This window comes from Camellia sinensis, chromosome 14 (genome assembly GCF_055761805.1).
Source record: "Camellia sinensis isolate YWXY chromosome 14, ASM5576180v1, whole genome shotgun sequence".
In the NCBI taxonomy this organism is placed as follows: domain Eukaryota; kingdom Viridiplantae; phylum Streptophyta; class Magnoliopsida; order Ericales; family Theaceae; genus Camellia; species Camellia sinensis.
In genome coordinates, this window is record NC_138974.1 from 79425468 (window position 1) to 79448800 (window position 23333).

Genomic DNA, 23333 nt, shown 5'->3' on the forward strand with positions numbered 1-23333 from the left:
ATTAGCTTACTTTAATCTAACTAATCATACCTAATCAGTTTTCAGAAAATTATACCATAAAATCACATTAATTATGAGGGTCACGGAACATCACTCGGTTTCTAATTCGGCCGCCGATAAGGCCTTCAATTAGCGGTTTAAACATATAAACATGAACAGATAATCAGACAATCAAACAGATAGAATGCGATTAACTAACATATACTCAGTCAATTCAGTTTCCAATTTCAATCAGTCAGTTCAGTACTTTAATCAGTTCAATTATCAGTCAGTTATCAGTCATCATCAGTTCCGTTTAGCAGTAATCGGTAATTATCGGTAATCAATCAGTCCCTAATCAGTAAACAGTATGAGGGTTGTTACACCAGCAAAGTCAGAGGTATGACATGCCAAATAAAGCCCAAAAACCCACTGAAACATGGTTAATGCATGCAAGAATGAGATGCTCATTTGATATGCTATGAAGAGGGTTATTCTACACATGCAAGATGGACATCCAACATGGCAAAACAATCTTTGGACAGAGCCTATGTAGGTCCTAAAACTCATCAAAAATGGCCTGAAACATGGCTTGGAAGCATGCAAATAAGGGCTCCTTTGTAAGGCCAAAAATGCTAGAAAACAAAACAAGGAGAGAGAGGGTCACCCCTCTCTGATTTTGGCACTCAAAATAGCATGCTAGCCACTGAAAATCCACTAGATTTCAGTGGCTAAAAGGCCAAACAAAGGCCAACACAAATGCTCTAAGGCATGGCTCAAAACAACGTAAAATAAAGCATGAAAGGGGGTAGATGACCCCCAACAAAAAAATGATCTAAAAAAATATGTTAAGGGCCTCAAAATAAGACTTTTTTCAGTTTACACCAAATCTCAAATATGCTTGCAAGTATAGCTAAAAGATGAAGCAAAATAAAGCCTTAAAAGAGAGAAAGTGTGTTACTCTTGTAGCACAAAAGGACCAGCAACCCCTGGACCACAAAGACAGCCTCTCAACCTCTGAAAATGGCCTCCAAGATGCTTAGAGTGATGGTGGAGGGGTTAGGTTGGGAGATGGTATGCAAAGGTGCAAGAACCATGCACTTTTTGAGCTTGGATGTAGAGATATAGAGGGAGAAGTCTTGTATGCCTTAGACAAAAAAAAAAATTTTTTTTTTTAACCCCCTATAAGGAAGGGAAGCCCTTCCTTTATAGACAAGAGGGACTAAAGCTCCTCCTTGAAGCTTAAAACCAAGGGCAAACATCCTCCATACACGTGTATGGAGGATGCAGTCTATGCCTCCCAGCTGGCACAGCTGGAATCAACTCACTCAGACAGAACTGATGGGAGCTGGCCGACTAGTTCAAGTAGTCGGCCGACCACTTGCCCTAGTCGACCGACCAGGCTCAAAAGGTTCAAGTGGTCGGCAGCCTCCCAAGGTTGTCTCCACATGAAATGCAAGGAAGTGGTATGGTGGGAGACCAGCAAATGTGGCCCAAAAACCAAGGAGACCATCTTCCTGTCAAGAAAACCGGTCGGCGAAGAGAAAGGTGATCTCCAAGGAGAAAAGGTGGTCTCACACCCTTGTACCACCTTTCAAACAATGAAAATAGGGTCCATGCAAAAAATGAACCAAGACGGATGCAAAACGAGGGTTCGGGGGCCAAAACGCGCAGTCGGGTGCCCCGAAAACTAACTGTTAAGCATCGAAAGTGGCGTGCGACCACGAACGTGGTCTCCCAGGCCACAGTGTCCCTCTAGAGAGAGGAAACAAGGTGTGCGCCAAAAACCAGAGCAAACGGAGAAAGTTAAGCAGTCCCGAACCGAGGCGCACGGCCGACGACTTCGAAAATCAGAAACTGGTCTCCAAATGGGAAAAGCAGCCTACGACTACGAAAAGTAGCCTACGGCCACTGAGAGATGGTCTACAAGACCTCTCCCTCCCTTCGGGAAGAGAAAACAGAACCTGGTTCACAAACCGAGTCAAAGCACAAAAGAGTCCCGAAGCCGGAGGCAAGACTCTTAGCCGAGACTCCGTAACCTCAGAACGAGCACAACATGCGCAATCACCGAGCGCTCAATCGATGACGTCTGAGTCTTAAGGTCAATCAAAAATGGGGTGTCTACATCATCCCGCTGGATCTGATTGAGGGCTTGTTCCATGGGGGAATTGAGGGGTGTGTACCGTTTGAACCGATCGAGCGGTCGGGCTGGTGCCGTTCGGTCAGCTCTGAGGGGTCGGTCGGTATAGTGGGGTGTTTAGTTATTGTACTGGGTGTTTCTGGTTTCTGAGTTTTTTCACTTTTCTCGGGGGATCGGGTTTTTTGCTGTAGGGTCTTGGCGAGCGGCTAGAGAATCTTCTGCGTTCATGTATTTTTTGGGCTTTGGAGAGTAGGGCTGTCATGGAGGTGGGGGGTTTTTAGAGAGGGAGAAGAGGAAATCAGACGATCGTAGTCCGGCCATGAAAGTCGTAAGGATGACCTTCCGCTACCTGCAAGGCTTCGGTGTTGAAGCAGGTAACGAAACTGCGCAGGGACTCCCCCTCGGTCTGGCGGATGTTGAGGAGTTGGGTTGCCGGACGGCGTTGGCGCTGGGCTCTAATAAAATGGCTGAGGAAGGAGTCACTGAGATGTTGGAAAGTGGAGACGGAGTCTGCTGGTAACTGGCTAAACCACAGCCGAGCTGACCCCTTTAGTGTCACGGGGAAAACTCGACACATGATCTCGTTAGGGAATGCATAGAGGATCATAAGGGTTCTGTAGGTCTCCAGATGGTTGACTGGGTCCGTCGTACCATCAAAAGAGTTGATGGTGGGCATTTTGAACTTGGGGGGTATAAGTTTGTCCCGGATGGAGGCAACAAATGGTGAGTTTTCTGTGGTAAAGGGTTTATGCTGGATGTTCTATATGACCCTTTGGAGTTGGAGCTTCATGGCTCGGAGTTCTGCATCCCAGAGAGGGATGTTATCACCCTCCGGAAGGCAGCGGGGGTTGGACGCTACTGGCTTTCCCTTTAATGGCTGGTGCCAGGACTGATGGATGCGGGGGTCGGGGTGGTGGATTTATATTAGGAGAAGAAGGTTAAAGCCTTCTAGTTAGGTGGATAGGGCTACGGGATAGTATGGCTCGGGCCTCGTTCTTGGTTGGGCGGAATATCTGGAGGTGGTGGAGGAGGCATAGGAAGGTTTCTTTGGAGTAGGGCATTTATCAGGGCTTGGTTTTGCTTGACCATGCGGTTAATGCTGTTGGTAAGCTAGATGAAATACTGTGGTAGGTTGTTTGGATTGGGGGGGTCGGCTTGGTGGTCTGCAGCATTTTGATGAGAAGCCATGGATCTAATCATGACCATACACTTGATGGGTAGCAGGAAAGGGTTATTGGAACAGGGTCTCCGGCGACAATGAGCACAACTGGCGCGCGGAGCAAAGCCGTTCCCACAGACGGCGCCAACTAATGATGCAGTTATGATATAATGAGTTCCAGATGGAATTGGTCGGACTGGTCCACGCTTCTCCAACCGGTATCTGGATGGTCAAGCCCACAAATGAACCTGCACACGAGTTCAACGGGGAACGGGGAGTCCCCCAGTGAACCCTCCGACGAGCAACTTAGAAGAAGAGGAAGTGGGATGTATAGATATGAACTAGAGATAGAAAAGCTTAACCTTCTTCTTGTCTTCAACGTCTGCTTATATCCTTTGGTAATCATTTCGTTGTCCCTTCCGACCTGTTACCTTGGCCAAAAGTCTATGCTGTAGCCCACCTTGTTCAGGGTGAGGGCGTGCTATCCCGACGGAGAGGTATTGTCGTAATAAATGCTGTGAGGGGTTGCATTAATGGCGATGTGCAGTGGCAATAACTTTGCAGATCTTTGTCTGCTGATGTGGCTTACCCTTTGCCTGCCACGTGTCTGAATATCATTGGTCCTTCATGCCATGTTGACTTCCAGCTGTGCTGGCCTTTATCAGTTAGGTTATGTACTGGGCCCTAAGTGGTAGGCTTGAATTGTTCATAGTGGGTTATGGCGTTTATGGGCCTCCCCACGTCAAAGACAATAGTCCTTATAAGAAGAAGATAAAAATAAAAAAAATAAAAATAAAACCATAATAAGGAAGAAAATAAATTATACAAAGATCTCTAATAAGAAATAAAAAATAAAAAAAAATCAATCTTTGACATTGGCATTCATTAACTCTAACCTCTCAGTTGATGGACAGTGTACAAGACTAACTGACTCAATTCATTAATTAGTCCATTTGATTGACTCAATTCATTTAGAATAATGTTAGAGGTCCCAAATATTATATCAAAAATTTTATTAAATATCTCATATGGATATGGGACCTACATAATGTGGGTCCTATGTGGGTCCCACACCCATGTGAGACATTTGAAAAAACTTTTAATAGAATTTTTAAAACCTCTAGCATTTTTGATTCATTTAACACCTTAGTAATATCGCTGCGGATTATGTTTGGAAACATGACAAATAAAACGTTAATACATTTTTTTTTTATATATATCCTTCTAAAAAAATTATAAAAAAAAAAAATCAATTCTCACACAATCTCGTTGAAATATACCACACAATAATTAGTGTGTTTGGTTTGAGTTTTTTGGATTAAATTTTTTAAAAATTGAGTTTTTTAATTTTCATGTTTTTTTGTTTTTAGTTAATATTTTTAAAATTTTAGATATTTTTTTTACTTTTTTAAATGCACCTTAGTTAGATGTATCTAAAAAGTAAAAAATTTGTGAAAAACTATTTTAAAAAATTAATAAATACATAAAAATACAAAATATGTACGAAATTCTCGTATTTTTTTTATATTTTTGGTATTTACTGAATTTTTAAAAGGTTTCTTTCACAAATTTTTTACTTTTTAAGTATATTTATGTTAGGTATGTTTAAAAAGAAAAAAAAATTGCTTAAAATATTAAAAAAATTCAATAAAAATAAAAAAATACAAAAAATAAAAAAATAAAATTTTTTAAAAAGAATTTTTAAAAAACTCCAACTAAGCATGCAGAATAGTTCTCAAGACAAAAATTTATTTAAAATTTTATGTTTTTTTTTAAAAAAAAAAATCCGGAATTACCTACTTCCAATTATTAATGTAGCAAATCGTATTTGCCAATCTAAAGATGTGACAAAGTCAGAAGTATACGTGAGCATATACGTAATAAGTGTAAAATTTTACAAAATGTGCAATTCCAAAATCATAATTCTTTACCTAAAAAAATAAAAGGGCAGTATATCACCTTTTCTGCACAGAATTGCTCCACTCTCCTACTCCAATACAATATTATATGCCCTATATATATATATATATATGTTAGTGAGCATTACTTATTTAAAATAAATAGGTGTTGTTTGGTAAGTTGATTTGTGGTTAAAATAGTCACAAAAGACAAAATATATTATTTTAATTATAACAAACAAAATATCACATCCAACCCATAATCATTACACTCTTCTCTCATAAAAAAAGTCAAAAAAGTCAAAAAGCCAAAAAATTCTTCCCAAACCAAACTTTTTAACCCAATTTAAAATAGTCAAAAAAGTCAAAAAGCCAACTCACTTCCCAAACGGAGGCTAGTAAGGCTCTTTTCCTTCGTCCATTTAGCTTAGGTTCGAGTCTCGCTGCTAGGAATGGCAATTTGAAACCGACCCGACAGGGATCCCCGATCCCGACCCCGATTTAAGCGGTTTTTTCCCGAAAAATACCCTCGACAGGGAGGGGACGATATTTGAAAATCAATTCCCAATCTGTTTCGGGCCGGGGACGGTGATCAGTGTTCAAGCCCCGGCCCGGCCCCGTCCCCGAATTTCCCCGAAATTAAATTACTTTTATACCCCTTATATATATATATATATATATAATAATAATAAACCAAACCCTAAACCGTGCGTCACTCTCTCACTCTCACTCTCGTCCTTCTCTCTCTTTCTCTCTCTCTCAACTCTCGTCCTTCTCTCTCTCTCAACTCTCTCCCTCTCACAACAGTAGCCTCTCGTTCTTCTATGTCTCTCACATCACAGCCACCGTCGATCTCACTCTCAACTATCACTATCACTCTCACCGACACTCCTCCTTCACCGCTGCTGTGCTCCCTCACCGTAGATCGTCCCACTCTCTCTCACACATACGACGGCAACGGCGACGGCTCATCCTCACTTTAGCACCGGCATCGCGGCTGCAACTCACCGACGGCTCATCCTCGCCACAGCCTCTCACAGTCGACCTCAGCGCAGCCTCTCCTTGTACTCAGATCTTGAGATTTTCAGATTATGATGATGAATCTGTTAGATCTGTTAGATTATTTTTTTTTAATTTAAATCTGTTGATTTTTTTTTTAATTTAGATCTGTTAGGTTTTCAGATTATTTTTTTTTAATTTAAATCTGTTGATGATGATGATCTGATCTTGTTTGTTGTTGTTGAATATGAATTTGTGGTTGAAATTTTTTTGGGACTGAAATTTGAATCAGATTTTGGGACTGAATTTTTTTTTTTTTTTTTGGTCGGGAAATTTGCAGGGACGGGGAAACCCGATCCCCGTTAGGGGTCGGGGCGGGGCCGGTGATAGCTTCCCCGTCGGGGATCGGGGTTGGGGCCGGGGGAATTTCCATTGTCGGGGATCGGGGACGGGGAGGGCGATCCCCGGCCCCGCCCCGCCTCATTGCCATTCCTACTCGCTGCCGGCAGTCCCTTGTTGATGAGCGATCTTGCGTAACGCTTGCCCTAGCCCTGGAGTGGGGTAGCCTCCCCTTTTCCTAAACTTTTTGTTTACCAAAAAAATAAAATAAAATAAATTATCAATAAATGTCAATAATTATATTTAATTCATATCAATTCTATTAAAAATAATTCTTAAAAAAATCGTTGTTAAAAATAATTTTTTATGATAATTTTTGTATTTATGTTGTTAAAAATTAACAATCAGTGATTTTATTTTGTCACGATATTTATAATTTGTCGTTAAAATTTACAATTAATAATATTTTCTTGTAACGAATTTTTCAAACTATCACTGAAAGTTAAAAGGAAAATGCCTGGTAGCTCGAAGCTACCAGGCTTGAAATGGCTCGAGAGGGAGAGGGAGAGGGAGAGAAAGAGATGGAGAGGAGAAAGAGAAGGGAGGGAGAGGAAGAAGGTCGGCGTCGTCGCAGCCCCGCCCCGCCGTCGTCGCAGCTCCGGCCGCCGCTGCTGCTTCCTCCTCCGTCGCAGCCCCTCCTCCGTCGCAGCACAGCCTCCCCTCCTCCTCAAACCGGTTTTTATGGCCCCCTCCCCTCCCTCCCTCCTCCTCCTCCTCCTTTCTCTTCTTCTCCCTTCTTCTTCTTCTTCTTCTTCTTCTTCTTCTTCTTCTTCGTTCTGAAAAACTAGAAAAAAAAAAAAAAAAATCGACACCAAAACGACGTCGTTTTGGTGTCGAGCCGCGTTTCGAGCCGCGACATTCGAGCTATGTAGCATGATCGAAGTTAAAAATTAGTGACTTTTTGTAATGATTTTTTTAAACTGTCACTAAAATTTATAATTAATGATATTTTTTTATGACAAAATTTTTAAATTATAATTGAAAATTAATCATTAGTAACATTTTTTTAATAATATTTGATAAAAAAAAGCCATTAATTATCATAAAATATATTAGATCATAAGTACTAGGACCTACACATAAATCTTCCTACCATTTTAAGTTTAAAAGTTAGACTCACTTTTCAAGTTTAATAATGTAACAATTAATTAAAATATCTAAGATAATATTCTCTCATATTTTTTTTAATAATCAATTAATTATATCATTAATATATTTTAGAAAATAAATTCAAAAAGTGAATCTAAAAAATAATGTAAAAATTAAATTTATATATTATTTTCCTATATTAACACAAAAATATAGAGAGAGGGAGATAAAGTTAGAGAGAGAAACACTAGAAATATATGGAGAGAGAGAGAGAGAGAGAGAGGGGTTAGGTGTGAGATTGACCGAACCACCTCCTCACACGTACATCATCCTCTCCCAGTCTTCTCTACTCCTTCCTCTTCGTTCCTTTCTCTTTCTCTCTCTCACCATTATAAAACCCTCAACCCCCATACTCTTTCTCTCAGCTTGGCAGTTCCCTTCTCAGAGAACAACAAGCTTTAACCCCAAAAAAAAAAAAAAATAGAGAAATTAAAATTAAAAAAAAAAAAACTCTTCAATCCTCAACCCAATTCCTCAATCTTCTTAGTAATTCCAGTTGAATCCCAAAAACAAAACCAAAAAAAAAATGCAGTCTCTCTCACCTCCGAGCATTAGTCTCAAATCCATTATTGGGACAAGAACGCTCAGTCCCACCAACCGAGTCGCTCCGAGTCGACTCGTTGTCCAATGCGTTTACCGATTTGACTCGGCCAACGCGGCCGCCAACTCTGCCAACTCCAACTTCTGCGGCGGTGTGGGTTGTAATCGAGCCGACTGGCAGAGCTCGTGCGCCATTTTAGCGAGCAAGGTGGTGTCGCAGCAGCAAGACACCACCGTGAAGAGCGGCAACGCCGACAACATCACCGCCGTTAACGGCCACCAAACCCTAGATCTCGTCCCCATCGAGAACCTCCCGAAGCCACTCACCATCACAGATCTCTCTCCGGCTCCGATGCACGGCGCCGACCTCCGCGTCGCCTATCAGGGAGTCCCCGGAGCTTACAGTGAAGCCGCCGCCGGCAAAGCCTATCCGAACTGCGAAGCCATACCTTGCGACCAGTTCGAAGTCGCATTCCAAGCCGTCGAGCTCTGGATCGCCGATCGCGCCGTCTTACCAGTCGAAAACTCCCTCGGCGGTAGCATCCACCGGAACTACGATCTCCTCCTCCGCCACCGACTCCACATCGTCGGCGAAGTCCAGTTCCCCGTCCACCACTGCCTTCTGGCCCTCCCAGGCGTCCGAAAAGAGTACCTAACTCGCGTCATTAGCCATCCTCAGGCCTTGGCTCAGTGCGAACTCACTCTCACCAAACTCGGCCTCAACGTCGCTCGCGAGGCCGTCGACGACACCGCCGGCGCGGCGGAATTCGTCGCCACCAACAACCTCCGCGACACCGCCGCGATCGCCTCCGCACGCGCCGCCGACCTGTACGGGATGCAAATCCTGGCCGACGGAATCCAAGACGACCCGAGCAACGTCACGAGATTCGTGATGCTGGCTCGAGATCCGATCATACCGAGAACAGACCGACCTTTCAAAACGAGTATAGTGTTCGCACACGACAAAGGCACATCGGTGCTCTTTAAGGTGCTATCGGCTTTCGCGTTTCGGAATATTAGCTTGACAAAGATCGAGAGTCGGCCTCACCGGAACAGGCCAATTCGGCTCGTCGATGATGCGAATGTTGGGACGGCGAAGCATTTCGAGTACATGTTCTATGTGGATTTCGAAGCTTCCATGGCGGAGGTGAGAGCTCAGAACGCTCTCGCGGAGGTTCAGGAGTTCACTTCCTTCTTGCGGGTGTTGGGGAGCTATCCCATGGACATGACTCCTTGGTGCCCGTCTGGGGGAGATTAGCAAAACCCATTCTCCCTCTATTTTTTTTTTAATTTTAATTTTAATTTTGAATTTTTTTTTTAGAATTATATATATTTATGTTCTGAATCTTTAATTCATCTGCGGATCAAGAGACAAGCAAAAATTGTTGTTATTGTTGTTGTTGTTGGGGGTAAATATATATATATATATATATATATAAATGTGTAGGTTGATGATGTTAAATTTGGGCCTTATTTACATGTGAGGTTGTGAATATCATTATCATCCAAATTGTATTCTTCATGCTTGAGACAACGAAGAAATGAACAAGAACAAATTTAGAATATTCCTCGTGTTTTTTGATTTTTAGTTTGCATAATATTTAGGCTTCGTTTGGCCAGAGCTAAACGGGGTTTTTTTGGCTTATTTTAGTCGCAAAAGATAAAATAGACTATTTCAATCACAAAAAATAAAATATCACATTTAACCTATAATCATTACATTCTTCTCTTATAAAAAAAATTAAAAAAGTCAAAAAAATTTTTCCAAATCAAACTTTTTAGCGCAGCTTAAAATAGTCAAAAAAAAATTAAAAAAGTTAAAATAGTCAAACGGATTTATGTTATTGTTCTCTCTCTCTTTTTTTTTTCTTTTTTTTTTTGGATACATTATTATTTGGTTTTTAATTTTATAAATTTATTTCAATGACTAGCCTTGGTTTGAAAAGAATATTTTTAGCTTGATTTTTTGACTTTGACTTGTTAGCGGGGCTTAAAAAAAATTGTTTGGGAATAACTTTTAATTTTTTTGTAATTTTGCAAGAAAAAATATTAAATAATTATGTTTTAAATATAGTATTTTATTTTCTTAACTTTTTAATTTATTTTATGTTTTAGTGACTAATTTTGCCACTTTAGCTCTTCCAAATGACACTTAGCCTCCGTTTGGGAAGTGGGTTGGCTTTTTGGCTTTTTGACTTTTTTGGCTATTTTAGCCTGGGTTAAAAAGCTTGGTTTGGGAAGGGCTTTTTGGCTTTTTGACTTTTTTGACTTTTTTTGTGAGAGAAGAATGTAATGATTATGGGTTGGATGTGATGTTTTGTTTGTTATGGCTAAAATAGCCTATTTTGTTTTTTGTGGCTAAAATAGCCAAAAAAACCTAAAAAAGCCCTTGCCAAACGGAGGCTTATATGCCTAATTGGTTCACCAAGAGCTGCAAGTCACAAAGTTTGTTGTTAATTCTTAATTTTTGTTAAGCTAATGCTTATTTTATTCCACATTTTCTATGTATCTGTTCAACTAATATGTTAGAAGATTTTTTAACTAGTCCAAAGTTGATATTATATAGAGTAATGATACATAATTTTAATTTAAGAACTCTAAATAGAACTCTAATGAGTTGGTAAGTGCCACATAATTCAAAAATACCAATAGAAAGTAACAATAATTACATATGAGCTAGTGCCACATAATTACAGCTCTTTTAGAGCTCTTGTTTCAGAGCTACCTAACATTTTTATATTATATATTGGGCCCATTTGATTATAGATTATAGTTTACAAAGCATAAGCTGGTAACCTGTTTAGTGCAGCTGTGAGATTATGGATTTAAGCAACAGAGTAGTGTTTGGTAAATAAGTTATAAAATAATTTTTTGCTATGTAATTATCATTTTTGCCATTATGAACATAAAAATTGTAATTCTTTTTCTTTTTGTTTTCTTTTCTCTCCTTTCTTTTTCTTTTTTTCTTCTCTTCTTTCTTTTTGTTAATTTTGTTTAATTTATTAATTCATTACAATTAATATCAATTAATATCCATGTATTTATATTAATGTTGTGATGTCGTTACATATTATTTTTCTTTATATTAATTTCAATTAGTTATTTATAATATTCATTTTTTTATTTCATTTAATATAAGTTATTTCACTTTGTATTTCATTTTTTTTTTCAATTTTAATTTTTTTTTTAAATTGCGATTCGGTTTTCATTAATTTTTTTTTTCATTGCAATTAACAATATAACAATTGTCATTATAATTAGTATTAATTAGTATCAATTAATGTAAAAATTGATACATTTGATAAAATTATTTCATTATAAATTAATTAGTGTCAATTAATGGCTTATTTTCATTTGTTCATTATAAATTATTTTTTTCATTTTTTCATTATAAATCAATTAGTATAAAATTATTTCATTATAAATTAATTAGTGGCAATTAATGGCTTTTTGTAATCAATTAATACTAAAATTATTAATTAGTATTAATTAATATAAAAATACTGAAATTAATACTAAAAATACTAAAATTATTAATTTTTGTAATCAATCAATTTTAATAATTAATATTAAAATTATTAACAATAATGGCTTAATTATTATTATTATTATTATTATTATTATTAACAAAAAAAAAGTGAAAATCCTAGTTAGTAGGAACGGCGGCTCTGGTTCATTGGAAAGGGATGGGAGATGGGGGACGACGATGAAGGTACAACGGCGACGTGGCGATCGCGATTGCGATCACAGAGAGAGAGAGAGAGAGAGAGAGAGATCTGCCGCGAACAACGCCGAAGAGAGAGATCTGCCGCGATCGCGAACACACACGCACAACCACTTGCCGCGATTGCGAACACACACGCACAACCACTTCAAACACACAAACATGCACATACACACACATATAATGATATATAACAAATCTGATCTTTGAGATCGAAGGAGACCACACAGATTTGAAATCTATGTAGATTTGAGGCGACATTTCCACCCTCTGAACCCCAAATCGACAACGACAAACCCTAGGTACAGCGCCATGGATGTAGCAGAGAGAGAGAGATCTGGTTCGCCAAAAATCGCTCGAAATCACCAGACAGCTTTGTGCAAGAGACAAAAATAAGAGTGTTTTGATTTATATACATGATACACTTGTAATAACTTAAAATTGTGAGGGACATTTAAGTCATTTTGCCCTTCAAATTGTAGCTGCCCGGTTAAGTTGATTGGAAAAGCTACTTCTTTCCCATTCAAAGAAAAAACTGATTTTTAACTTTAAAAAAGCTATAATCTGTATTATTAAGTTGAACCAAACACACCAAAATTGCTTAAATTAAGTTAAAAGCTGAAAATAAGTCCTACCAAACAGGGCCATTGTAATTTGGTTGTCCTTTCATTATCTTTTATTCTAAATAATTGGTTAATTCCATTATTTTACGTTTGCTTTATTTGCATTTCATAATTTCTTTTGATTAATTTGGTGGTTTTTATTTGTGAAAATTTCAAGAGCACGTAATTTGCTGTGATTATTTCTCCACCAATTTTCATTTTTTTAGTCAAAATTTTCATCTGCTATATTTTTAAAAATTTGTATACATAAATGGGTTTCAGAAAATTTCCATGAACTCTGGATAAATTTTCAAAAACTTATTTAATTAAGATCCCGTTTGGGGACTTACCTTTTTAGTCAAAAAATTATCCTTTTAGTCAAAAAGTCAACAACTCATACAAAAAAGTCAAAGATTCTCTTTTCTCTCTACTTTTTGCACATTTTTTCGTAATTAGTCAAAAAATCATCCAAAATATATAAGTTTATTTTACTTACTTTTTTAGTCAAATAATTAAAAAATTACTAAATTAGTCTGATCTCAAAGGAAGCCTAAGTCGTGAAATTCATTGGATTAATAGAATAAAATAAAGTGGATGCAATTAAAGCAATTTCGTACACGCATGTATGTATTACAATTACTTGTAGGACAGCCCCACCATGTTGATTTCAGTATTGGATTCTCTCCTGTCTTTTGGTGCCCATCTCTTTTATGGCACTTCTTGTTTAATGTGCTCCTAACTCCACATGTTTATATATATATATATATATATATATATTTTATATAAAATTAAATATATACTTTTTAAACTTCACGAAGGGTCTTGCACATAAATTTAAATAAAAAAACTTTAGACTACTAATTAGTAATAGCTTTAATGATGTGGCACATGTGTTTTGTGCCTTGTTTTTTTTTTTTTTTTTCAATTGCCACCTCACTAGTGGTGGTATTAGTGATGGTAAATTAGTGGTCTATAGCGTTGCTCAAATTTAAAATGTCTATACTACATATAAGTAACTGCAACGAAATTTGTCATATAATATTGTGGGGTGTTTTGGAAAGGGAAAAAAAAAAGGCTAGTATTTAGCTTTTTATTCATTTTGGATCATATCACTTCACACATTTTTTATCCACAAAAAGAAAAAATAAATTAAAAAATTAACTTTTTACCAATTTTTCAAAACACCACTGTGAGTTTTGATTGATAGATGGCCAGGTTTTGTTTGCCTTTTAGAAAAATATTTTAGAATTTTTTTTAAAAAAAATATTAAAAGTTAGTTTCATAAAAAATTTAAAAAAAAATCAAAAGGACTTATCATTTTTATATAATTTTATTTTTTTAGAGGGCATAAATAATTTTTTAAAATTTAAAAATATATTTTGGGAAAATATCAGTTCAGAGTAGATGTATACAAATATTTTTAAATTAACGAAAAATTTTACATAAATTTATAAAATCATAAGTTTTTTCATTAATTAGTAATTAATTTTTTTAGAAGACCACTGCATTGTGATTATTTCATATATTTTTATGCTTATTTTTTTCACTCTAATTTCTATTTTTTTTTTAAAAAGAAATTCAGAAAATAGTTTAAGAAACTCAAATCGAACATGGCTTCACGAGTGTGGATTAATTAAGAAATTTAGTTGTACAAAATTAAATTATAAATAGAGATAAAAGATGGGTCCCAATCATAAAATAGTTGTTATTCTATCATATAATTTATTTTGCAAATACCATATATAGTTGTACGGGGAGGAAATAATTCTCCTCGTATAATCCTGTTGACCAAGTCCACGCTCCTCCGTACGACGTCGCTTTGTCACCTGAAAACACAAACGTGAGCTAGCCGGCGGGTGTGTGCCGGAAACCTCTCCGATGCCTAAGTCAGAAAACTTGACAAATAGACAAAGCTCAAAGTTCTCAGAAAGATTTTGTTCAATTACCTCCTCCAAGGTGATGTTTGTAGGCTTTTATAAGTTTCCCGTGGCACAATCCTGGTAGGACTTGTATTTCTCCATGCAGAGTCCTCCTAGGATTCATACTCTTAAGGATAATGCTTATCCTTTCACACCCTCCCCCACTGCTTAAACCAAGTGGGATGGTTTTCTCCATAGCCGAACTACCACACGGCCGAAATAACACTGGCTATGCTGAGCCACAGAGAAGGCCGAACTATCCTTAGCTCGGTCTTCTCCTTTAGCTCATTACTTCGGCTGCCCCTGTTCAACCTTGGTGTGCTTAGATCAAACTTCCAAGTAACAAGTTCTGACTGACCTAGCCAGAGTATGTTATGACCGGACTAACTCCGAAGCCGGTCTTCCCAGAACATACTGCGACCGGACTAACTCTAAGACCGGCCCTACTCCGAGTTGTCTCTGGACCGGAGTAGCCTTACTCTTCCTTGGGCCGAAGCAACTATCTCTTCTTGAGCCGGAATAAACTTACCTCCTTGGGCCGAAGTAACTTTGTCTCCCCAAGGCCGGAGTAACCTTGCCCTCTAGGCCTGAGTATTCAGTACGGCCTTTTTACCTAGTCCTCTGCGTTTTGGGCCTCAAAACCCAACTCGAAGTTCGGCCCAATTTTCCCAAAAATTACCCTCTCAATTGCCCCTTAATTCCATCTGTGCAACATGATTGGGATTACCAGCCTTCTGGCCGAGCTAGAGTTTGTTACGCTTTTTCAGCCGAGCTAAAAACCCTTTAGCCTCTCCAGCCGAGCTAACTTTACCTCGGGCTTCTCTTCGTCCGGTCAAAAACGTCTCTTCAATCACGACTGTAACGCTTCCCTTTCCATAGACACGTGGCAGGATCTGATAAGCCGTGGCCAACTGTTACGCCGCCCTGCAGAAATTTCGTACTGTTCCCGCCTCTTTTTGCCGCCTTTTTCTCTCCCTTCTTTCACAAAACAACCCTTCATCTCGTATCATTCACTCACACCTTGCTGTTCATCTTCTCTCTGTGTTCTTGAACCTTCGAGTTTTCAAAATTTTGAGCTTGCTGCGTCCGTGTCACTATTTGCTGCTACTGCCTCCATCTTTAGCTCCTCTTTCAATCTGGTAAGTGAATCCATTTTCTTCCTCTCTTTTTGCTTATGTTGCTTTTACCCTCGTTTTGTGCAACTGTATATCTTGTTTTCGTATGCTTTTTGCAAATATTTTCTCCATGTATCTGCTCTGCTTTTGTACTTTCTATGAAGAAACCAGTAGAACTTGTATGTGTATGAACTATTTTGTAGGAAGATAGTCTTAGATCCAAAATCACCTAGCAACCGGACTAGAAAACTGTTTGTGTTATGTATGTCGACAGATTCAGAACATAACCGAACTAGAACTTGTAGAAACATCAGTAGTTTCTTCTGACCCACTCTAGCCAATGATAAGTTTGCCGTTACCGAACTAGGTACTTCGGTCTCCAACCGAGCTAAGACCTTGGGGCCAAGCCGGCTTTCTTAGTTCTGAAACCGAACTCAGAAAGCTGCCCCTAGGCGTTAGACCGGTCTAAAACTGCTCAAAACCGAGCTAAGAAACCTTCTGATTTGTAGACGGGGTAGAACCAGCCCTTTAAGCCGAAGTAGGATTTGTATATCTTGCTTATAATTTGTAGCGCGGTCCAACGATCTGTGCTTAACCCCCTTGCTTTCTACTTTGCAGACTTAGGTTGCCCAGGCACTCCTACGTGTGCTCAACCGAGCTACTGAGCCAAATTTTTGTACCGAAATAATTTATTCGTAACTTATACAACAAATGGGTAAGTATAGATATTTAGTCGAAACCCCTGGTGGCATGGCCGAATTCAGGCAGGACTACCAGATTCCTGATGATGTCCAACTGGAGTTGGCCAAGAAAGATGCTACTCCCTGGGACAATGAAGGCTCCGTCCCCTTTACCCTTCAGTCAATAATTGAAACCGGACTACGGTTTCCTGTCCAACCGCTCATCTGCGAATTTCTTAGACAGACTAGGTTATGTCCTACCCAACTGTCCACCAATACATACCGTATTATAATGGGAATAGACGCATTAAACCACCAAACCGGACTAAATCTCGGTCTAGCCGAAATATTCCATCAGTATTCCATCGGCTCAAAGAATGCTGGGTGGGTCTACTACCTCAGAATTCGCCGCCGCCGAGAGAAGATAATTAAGCACACTCCGGACAAAGATCTTAACGATGATGATTTCCTTTGGGTCTCTGGGAATTTTGATGATTTTCAAGCTCAAATTCCTGGCCGACCTATAAATTGGAAAATGGGAGAACCTGGTAATTTTGCTTCGGTCTTCTGTCTTGTTTGTTATCTCGGTTGTTTAGTTTATTAGCCGGACTAACACTTCCCTTTACTGCAGATTTCGCCCATCTCCGTTCCCTGTACAGTTATCCCAACCTTGGGGTTCTGCGAGCCGCACTACGGGTTAAAGAAAGAAGTTGGTCAAAACTTCTAAATTTTCAGCCGACCTACCGGTATAGCGGTCGCCGCAAAGCAAAGGTAACTGATTTTCTTCTCGAGGAAGCACCGGAGCCGGACCCAACTCTGCCCGAGATAAGACTTGTCCCTCTAACAGCAGAAGAAGAGATGACGAAAAGGAGCAGAGTTAGGGCCCTTCTTACCGAAACGGCTAGGCCCGAAGTAACGCCTCCCAGTCAATCGCAGCCTGCCGTTGTCGCCCTCCCTTCCCAACAGCCATCCTCTTCCCGCCGGACCAAACGTCCCCGGACTGCCGAACCCGAACGAGTTTTGGTTGATGAAGAACCTGTCATTCAGCCGAGCTTACCACCAAGCCCTCGACCGGAGTCTTCCGACCGGACCATCAGTTGCTGGGCACCGAAGCTATCTTTCAACGACCGAGACATTCTGGAAACAGACTCGGTTGTTGCTGAGAAGGACCACCTGTTGGCCATCAATTTGGCCAAGAGTGTGTGTCTGCCTAAAGATATGGAACATCACCACAAACAGTTAACCACCGAGCTGAAGTCCATCCGGTCAGCCACGAAATCAATGATTCTGGTAAGTAACTTCGGTCGTATTTCTGTTTTTCTACTTTTCTTTTTCTTCGGCTAAATTGAAGTTGTTGCTTTGTCAGGCTATCCAGAAAAATCAAATCACCCATAGGAAGGTGCTGGAGCTGAGGAAAGTGACAAGGCAAGCTGCGGCAGAGGCAGAGGCGAAATCGGCCGAACTAGAGGAGGCCAGAAAGGAAATGACCGAACTCCGAGGTGAGGTCGGTCGTCTGACCGGAATGGTTAGTTCGGCCGAGGCCGAAAAGCAAAAGACTGCCATTGTGCTGAAGGACAAGTACTTGCGCGAGTTGCTAAAACTTGAAAGAAAGAAGGATGCCGAAATAAAAGAGAAGGTGAAGGAAGCCGACAAACAAGGCTTCAAGAGGGCAGAGGATGCTTATGCCCAACAATGCAATGCGGCCAAGGATCTGTTCTTTAAGTGCGGCTGGAGGGGAGCCGTTGAGAAGCTCGGTCATGATCCTCAGACCGAGGTTTTCAACCCTCCAGCCTACTTTATACCGAACTCCCTGATGGATTATGCCACGGCCATGCAACAGCAGTTCCTTGAGGGCTCAGATGATGAAGATTCTGATGAAGACTCTGCCCCTGAGGATACTTCGGTTGTGAATGCAGATCAGGTAGTTCGGTCGGAGCCCGTGGTGGAAGATCTAACTCTTGATCAACCAATTGAAGCCGTGGCTCCAGCCGAACCCGTTCTTCCTTCTGAAAGTGTTGTAGCGCCCGAAACCGGTCTTCGGGTTGACGCCGATGCTGCCTTTGACGCCGAAATAGATGAACTCTTCTCTTAATTTTGTAATCTTTTCTTTGTAACCGAACTAAGCAGCCTTGTAATGACTTCTTTTTTTTTTTTTTTTTTTGAATGAAAATTTTACTTCAACTCTTATTCCGGTTGTGATATGTATGCCTGTGTTTTGTCATGCCTTTACTTACTCCAACTGTTATTTCGGTTTTGGCTTTCTAAAATATGCTTGCCAGCCAACCACTCTTTAGCCGATATACTTACTTCGGCTGAGGAGTATACAGTGTTGGTTTTAATCCAGCCAACCACTCTTCAGCCATATACGTACTTCGGCTGAAGAGTAATAAGAGTTGGTTTATTCAAACCACTCTTTCAGCCAACCACTCTTCAGCCATATACTTACTTCGGCTGAAGAGTAACAAGAGTTGGTTTATTCCAGCCAACCACTCTTCAGCCTTACACTTACTTCGGCTGAAGAGTAACAAGAGTTGGTTTATTCCAGCCAACCACTCTTCAGCCATACACTTACTTCGGCTGAAGAGTAACAAGAGTTGGTTTATTCCAGCCAACCACTCTTCAGCCATACACTTACTTCGGCTGAAGAGTAACAAGAGTTGGTTTATTCCAGCCAACCACTCTTCAGCCATACACTTACTTCGGCTGAAGAGTAACAAGAGTTGGTTTATTCCAGCCAACCTCTAAGTTAGTTTTTCCAGCTAACTTAGAATAATGTTTGGTTATTCCGACCAAACGTCCTGCAGCCTGGATCCTTATCCTGGGCTTAGGAAGGGTGTTGGTTTATTCCAGCCAACCTCTAAGTTAGTTTTTCCAGTTAACTTAGAATAAAATGCTCGCTATGTGCCTGACCTTACTGAAGCTAACTTTTACAAAGAACAACTTGTGATAAAAGGAATTTCTCGCTTTATTGAAGGAAGAGGAAATTACATATGTTTGAAAAAGAAAAAGCTAAAAGTAAAATAACTTGAGATTGGCCGTGTTCCATGGCCTAGGGATTGTCTTGCCATCCTTGTCTTCTAGGTGGTATGCCCCTTTGCCTGCTAATCCAACCACCTTATAAGGTCCTTCCCAATTTGGGCCTAACTTGCCGTCTCCTGGGATTAGGGTGTTTCCCATTACTTTGCGTAGTACCCAATCCCCAATCTTGAATTGTCTTGGATGTACCTTTTTGCTGTATTTTCTGATTAACTCTCGTTGGTAGGCGGCGATGTGAACCATTGCTTTTTCTCTTCTTTCTTCTACAAGGTCGAGTTCTAAGGCTATGGCTTCTCCATTTAAGTCTGGATCAAAATTTTCGCTTCGAATTGTGGGGAGGCCAACTTCTAGTGGGATCACCGCTTCCATTCCATAGGCTAAGGAGAATGGTGTTTCTCCTGTTGATCGCCGAGGCGTGGTTCGGTAAGCCCATAAGACGTGAGGGAGTTCGTCCGCCCATTTGCCTTTTGCTTTCTCTAGCCTTTTCTTTAGTCCATCCAAGACGACTTTATTTGATGCTTCAGCTTGCCCATTTGCTTGAGGATATGCCGGAGTAGAATTGTAGAACTCTATCTTGTATTCTTCGCAAAAGCTTCTAAAGATCCTGCCGTCGAACTGAGTTCCATTGTCTGAGATCAGTGCTCTTGGTATGCCAAACCGAGTGATAATATTCTGCCAAACAAACTTCTTCACATCCTTCTCTTTAATTGACGCCAATGCTTCTGCTTCCACCCACTTTGTGAAGTAGTCTGTTGCTGCGAGAAAGAATTTTCTGCCACCGGGCGCTGTTGGAAGTGGTCCTACTATGTCCAAGCCCCACATTGCGAAAGGCCATGGGCTAGTTAAGGGTAGGAGTTCTCTTGCTGGTTGATGTATTTGGTGTGCGAATTTCTGGCATTTTTCACACTTCTTCACATATTTTTCTGAGTCTGCTTGCATATATGGCCACCAATATCCTTGCGAAATAGCCCTGTAGGCGAGCGACCTTCCCCCTTGATGACTTCCACATACCCCTTCATGTATTTCGAATAGGAAGGCTTCTACTTTGCTGGGATGAACGCACTTGAGGTAAGGCCCAGAGAATGACTTCTTGTATAATGCCAAAGATGGAGATAGCCAAAATCGCTGCGACTTTGCCCTGATTTTGTTGGCTTCTTTTTTCTCTGCTGGTAGGATGCCGTCTTTTAGGAACAGGATGATGGGATCCATCCATGAAGGGCCTAATTCAGTGCAATATACTTCTTCTGCTTCGGGGTCTTCTATACTTGGTCTTGGTAAGAAGTCGATGAGTAATGGATGAGGGATCGATGTATCTGCCATTGAGGCCAGGCCTGCTAGCTCGTCCGCTCGGCTGTTTTCCTCCCTACCAATTTGTTCTATCCTTACCACATCAAACTTCTTGATCTCTGTTCTGACTAACTCTTGGTACTTGGCCATTCTGTCGTCCTTTGCTTCGTATTCGCCCGAAATTTGGTTTACCACCAGCAGAGAGTCACTGTATACCATTAGTTCGGCTGCTTTCATGAAGTGTGCTGACTTAAGTCCTGCGATAAGCGCCTCATACTCTGCTTCATTGTTGGATGCTGGGAAGCCAAGGTTGATTGCTTGTTCTATAACCAGGCCGTCTGGAGAGATGAGGACTATGCCAAGCCCTGCACCATGTCGGTTGGATGCTCCATCCACAAAGAGCTTCCACATCTCTCCAACAAATAGTTTCCAGCATGTGGAAGGGTCAGACGATGCCGTGGGGTCAAGGATGGTGTTTTCTTCAAAGTCCATATTGGCTGTCTGCCCTTCGTCCTCTGTTTGAACTGCTGGTGAGCCTTTGTTTGGCTCCTCCTTGTCGTCCTTAATGTGGTCTGCCTTTGTGCTTGATGGACTACTTTCCACTAGGGGTTGCGCTATTCCGGCGTCAACTTCCGTCTCCAGTTCGGTCGATGGACTACCTTTCACTAGGGGTTGCGCTATTCCGGCGTCAACTTCCGTCCCTAGTTCGGTTGAGTCAGTCAGGTCGACTGGACAGATATGATGACTTCCAGGAGTAAACTCTGCGACGAAGTCTGCCAAAGATTGAGCTTTTATTGCGGTCTTTGGTTGGAACTTGATATCGAATTGTCCCAGCTCTACTGCCCATTTCAAAATTCGCCCACTGAAGTTCGCCCTTTCAAACAGAGCTTTTAATGGAAAGGCCGTAAGGACGACTATGGTGTGGGCGTGAAAGTAGTGCGCCAATTTCCTGGATGCCATCATTAATGCTAATGCTAGTTTCTCCAATGGTAAGTACCTTGTTTCGGCTCCCAACAATGTCTTGCTGACATAAAAGATGGGCAAGTGTTGTATTCCTTCTGCACGAACCAACACTGCGCTGACTGCGTGTTGAGAGACTGCTAGGTACAAAAAGAGTTCTTCACCAGGTACTGGAGTAACAAGTAGTGGTGGGGAAGACATGTATTCCTTCAAGCTTTCCAGAGCTCGGTCGCATTCTTCATCCCACTCAAACTTGGCCTTTAATGCTTGGAAGAAAGGTCGTAGTCTGTCCGACGATCTGCTTATGAACCGGTTGAGTGCAGCCGCCATACCAGTAAGATGCTGCACTTCTTTGACTGAGTTTGGTCTCTCCAACTCCTGGATCGCTTTGATCTGAGAGGGGTCGGCTTCTATACCTCGGTTGGTCACCAGGAAGCCCAAGAATTTGCCAGATCCAACTCCGAATGCGCATTTGGACGCATTGAGGCGTAGCTTGTGTTTCTTCAGGATCTGGAACATCTCGCCTAAGTCTTTCAGATGGTCATTCTCATCCTTGCTTTTGACCACCATGTCGTCGATGTACGCCTCCATTGTTCTGCCTAACAATGGTTCAAACATCTTGGTGACCATCCTTTGGAATGTCGCCCCTGCGTTCTTTAGGCCAAAGGGCATGACCTTGTAGCAATATAACCCCCTTGGTGTTGTGAAGGAAGTGACCTCCTGGTCTGGTTCATGCATGGCGATCTGGTGGTAGCCTCTGTATGCATCCAAAAAGCTAAGTCGGTTATGCCCTGCTGTTAAGTCCACCAGTTGATCTATCCTTGGTAGGGGGAAGCTATCTTTTGGGCACGCTTTGTTGACTGTTTTGTAGTCGACGCAGACACACCATTTACCATTCTTTTTTGGCACTACGACGGTGTTGGAGATCCATTTTGGGTAGTGCACTTCTCTTATTGCTCCTGCCTCCAGCAGGTTGCCTACTTCCTCCGCCACTATTTCGGCGTGGTGGAGTGCCGATCTGCGTGTGCGTTGAATGACTGGTCTGGCGGATGGGTGGACATTGAGTTGGTGACTGATGAAGTTTGGATCAATGCCTGGCATGTCATACGGTGTCCAGGCAAACACTTCGATGTTAGAGGTCAAGAATTCCATGACCTCTAATCTCTCAGCGCTGGACAATGATGAGCCAAGCAAGAAGAACTTATCCGGGTTCTTCTCATCTATTTTTACCTCCACCAAGTCTTCCACCGCTTTCTGATCAGCTTCTTTGCCGACGTCAGCGAATAGTTCATTACTCTCTGGTTCTTCCACCGAATGAACGTATCCTTTGGCAGCTCGGCTTCCATTTGCTGTGGCGAAGCACTGTTTTGACATGATCTGATCGCCATAGACTTCTTCAATTATACCGGCGTCACTGGGGAACCGCATTACCTGATGGTAAGACGACGCCACCGAACGCATGGCATGCAGCCATGTTCTGCCCAGGATGATGTTGTAGGTGGAGGGGACCTTCAATACCCAGAACTCTACCTGTTTTGATACACTTCCAGCTCTGACTGGAAGGATTATTTTGCCGACAGGCCACTCTGGCATGGAGTTGAATCCAATCAGGGGAGAAACTGCAGGTGCCAAGTCTTTGTCTTGCAGCTTTAGTTGTTTGAATGTGTCGTAATACATGATCTCACATGAACTACCCTGGTCAATCAGAATCCGCTTGACGTCAAAATCCTTGACTCGGAGAGTGACA

The 23333-nt window shown here is 41.0% G+C and overlaps 2 protein-coding genes across 2 annotated transcripts; both read left to right on the plus strand.

Annotated features, from left to right (window-relative positions):
* The first annotated feature begins 7882 nt into the window (after positions 1 to 7882).
* Positions 7883 to 9828, plus strand: LOC114272377 (arogenate dehydratase 3). The gene has a single exon (XM_028214065.2). It carries the CDS (start codon positions 8250 to 8252, stop codon positions 9519 to 9521), a length of 1272 nt encoding a protein of 423 aa, XP_028069866.2. The 5' UTR covers positions 7883 to 8249; the 3' UTR covers positions 9522 to 9828.
* Positions 9829 to 15478: 5650 nt separating this feature from the next.
* LOC145807511 (uncharacterized) lies at positions 15479 to 18487 on the plus strand. The gene is made up of 2 exons (XM_082905858.1): positions 15479 to 17593; positions 17670 to 18487. Exons 1-2 carry the CDS (start codon positions 17162 to 17164, stop codon positions 18393 to 18395), a joined length of 1158 nt encoding a protein of 385 aa, XP_082761984.1. The 5' UTR covers positions 15479 to 17161; the 3' UTR covers positions 18396 to 18487.
* Positions 18488 to 23333: the final 4846 nt, after the last annotated feature.

Coding starts and splice junctions, on each gene's coding strand:
- LOC114272377 (XM_028214065.2), top strand. CDS start 8,250: ATGCAGTCTCTCTCACCTCCGAGCATTAGTCTCAAATCCATTATTGGG.
- LOC145807511 (XM_082905858.1), top strand. CDS start 17,162: ATGACGAAAAGGAGCAGAGTTAGGGCCCTTCTTACCGAAACGGCTAGG. Junction 17,594..17,669: donor CCACGAAATCAATGATTCTG/GTAAGTAACTTC, acceptor TTGCTTTGTCAG/GCTATCCAGAAAAATCAAAT.